This window comes from Sphaeroforma arctica (assembly GCF_001186125.1).
Source record: "Sphaeroforma arctica JP610 unplaced genomic scaffold supercont1.343, whole genome shotgun sequence".
In the NCBI taxonomy this organism is placed as follows: Eukaryota; class Ichthyosporea; order Ichthyophonida; genus Sphaeroforma; species Sphaeroforma arctica.
This window is the reverse complement of record NW_014040215.1, coordinates 66,283-68,457: the sequence shown is the minus strand read 5'-3', so window position 1 is coordinate 68,457 and position 2,175 is coordinate 66,283. Positions and strand designations below refer to the sequence as shown.

The following is a 2,175-nucleotide window of genomic DNA, read 5'->3' as shown; positions in this document are numbered from 1 at the left end:
ACGACATATATATGTCTATGCCTCTAAGTATAAATATCTTCTATCTCTGTCCATCACCCAACACACACACACATATGTTTATGACTCTAGGTATATAAGTATTCTTCTATCTCTGCCCATAACTCAACACACACACACACATATGTTTATGCCTCTAGGTATATAAGTATTCTTCTATCTCTGTCCATAACTCAACACACACACACATGTATATGCCTTTAAGTATATAAATATCCTTCTATCGCTGTCCATAACCCTAAACACACACACATGTATATTCAATATATAAATATCCTTCTATCTCTGTCCATAATCCAACACACACACTCATGTATGTGCCTCTAAGTATATAAATATCCTTCTATCTCTGTCTATAACCCAACGCACACACACACACATGTATATGCCTCTAAGTATATAAATATCCTTCTATCTCTGTCTATACCCAACACACACACACATGTCTATGCTTCTAAGTGTATAAATATCCTTCTAACTCTGTCCATAACCTAACACACACACATGTACATGCATCTAAGTATATAAACATCCTCCCAACACACACACATATGTCTATGCCTAGGTATATAAATATCCTTCTATCTCTGTCCACAGGCCATCAGCGTGTCCAGCACGCAACGGATCGACACTTTCATGCGCAAAGCCGTGCCCAGCGATTGCCAGCGGGCAGCTGTAGTGTCTTCGCTGACTATCCTGCTCTTCGATGCACTGTACTGCCTAGCGCTCTACCTACTACGGTACCAAGCCCCCCGGCTGTTTACGGTCGACTCGTCTACCATTGTCATGTCTACGGAGGCTATCCTGTACATGAACGTGTATCTGTGTGTGGATGCGCTTTTGACCAGCTGCCGCAATGTACTGCGAACGTTCCACCGGCAGCAGATCACCTTCCTGCTCAATGTGGTGTGCAACTATATCCTGGGCATGCCGCTGGCTCTGTTGTTCGCGTTTAAGGTGAGTGGCTGGGGGTGAAGGGAGAGGCGTTTATGGATACACAGTATATAGCCATGCCTACATGTACAGGTGTCTAGTCTGCTGCTGGCTTGAGGTTGACCGGGACTTCCTGCCCATCTCTTCTGTGTGAGCAGGATAACATCCGGCTTATCGATAGACAGGCACACGCGTGACCGAATGCTTGCCGAACCGTCTATTGATATTTCTTACTCAATTGCCCTGCTTATGCATACCTCTGATACGGCTCGATGGCAAGCTTTAGTAGCAGTACAAGGACTTGCTATCAGGCTTAGGTGATCAAATGATTGTCAATGCGTTGTTCATGGGTTCTTACCCAACAACTGATTCCTGACTCCTACCTACAATTTTCACAGCTAAATGGCAAACGTCATGGTTGTACCTAATAGCTCAGCACTCGTAAACCATAAACCCTATACCCTCATTACTTCGCCCTCACTACTTAACTTGACTCCTACCTACTACTTTCACAGCTAAATGGCAAGCGTCAATGGCTGTACCTAATAGCCCAGCACTCGTAAACCATAAACCCTATACCCTCACTACTTCGCCCTTACTACTTGACTTGACTCCTACCTACTACTTTCACAGCTAAATGGCAAGCGTCAATGGCTGTACCTAATAGCCCAGCACTCGTGAACCCTAAACCCTATACCCTCACTACTTCGCTCTCACTACTTAAACTTGACTCCTACCTACTACTTGTACAGTTCGAGGATGATCTGCAGGGGCTGTATAAAGGCATGTCCATTGGCGCAGGTGTGCAGTGCGGCATTTTGGTGGCTGTGGCCTTCTACTTCTCGGACTGGAACACTGAGATATGGCGCCTGCACGCACGGTTGAACGGAGAGACCGTCAAGGAGTGGTACGACGATGAAGAGGATGATGAACAGCACCAACTGCCCACACATGTCAATGGGGGTACATACGGGACCCACACTGCCTGAGAGGGGTATGACCGAGTGTTGTATGGTATGGTATGCGCATGTGTGTAGACATGTGTACAACCCACACATGTCAATGGGGGTACATACGGGACCCACAATGCCTGAGAGGGGTACGGCCGAGTGTTGTATGGTATGGTATGCGCATGTGTGTAGACATGTGTACAACCCACACATGTCAATGGGGGTACATACGGGACCCACAATGCCTGAGAGGGGTACGGCCGAGTGTTGTATG

The 2,175-nt window shown here is 46.5% G+C and overlaps 1 protein-coding gene across 1 annotated transcript in view; it reads left to right on the top strand.

The window, feature by feature from the left end:
• Positions 1–2,100, top strand: part of SARC_05418 (hypothetical protein) — a gene marked incomplete at its 5' end in the record, with an annotated part of 11,467 nt that extends 9,367 nt beyond the window's left edge. The window contains 2 exons of the mRNA XM_014300726.1: positions 616–975; positions 1,704–2,100. Of these exons, the coding sequence (XP_014156201.1) occupies positions 616–975; positions 1,704–1,940 (597 nt within the window). The 3' untranslated portion in view covers positions 1,941–2,100. The remainder of the gene's footprint in view (positions 1–615; positions 976–1,703) is intronic.
• Positions 2,101–2,175: the final 75 nt, after the last annotated feature.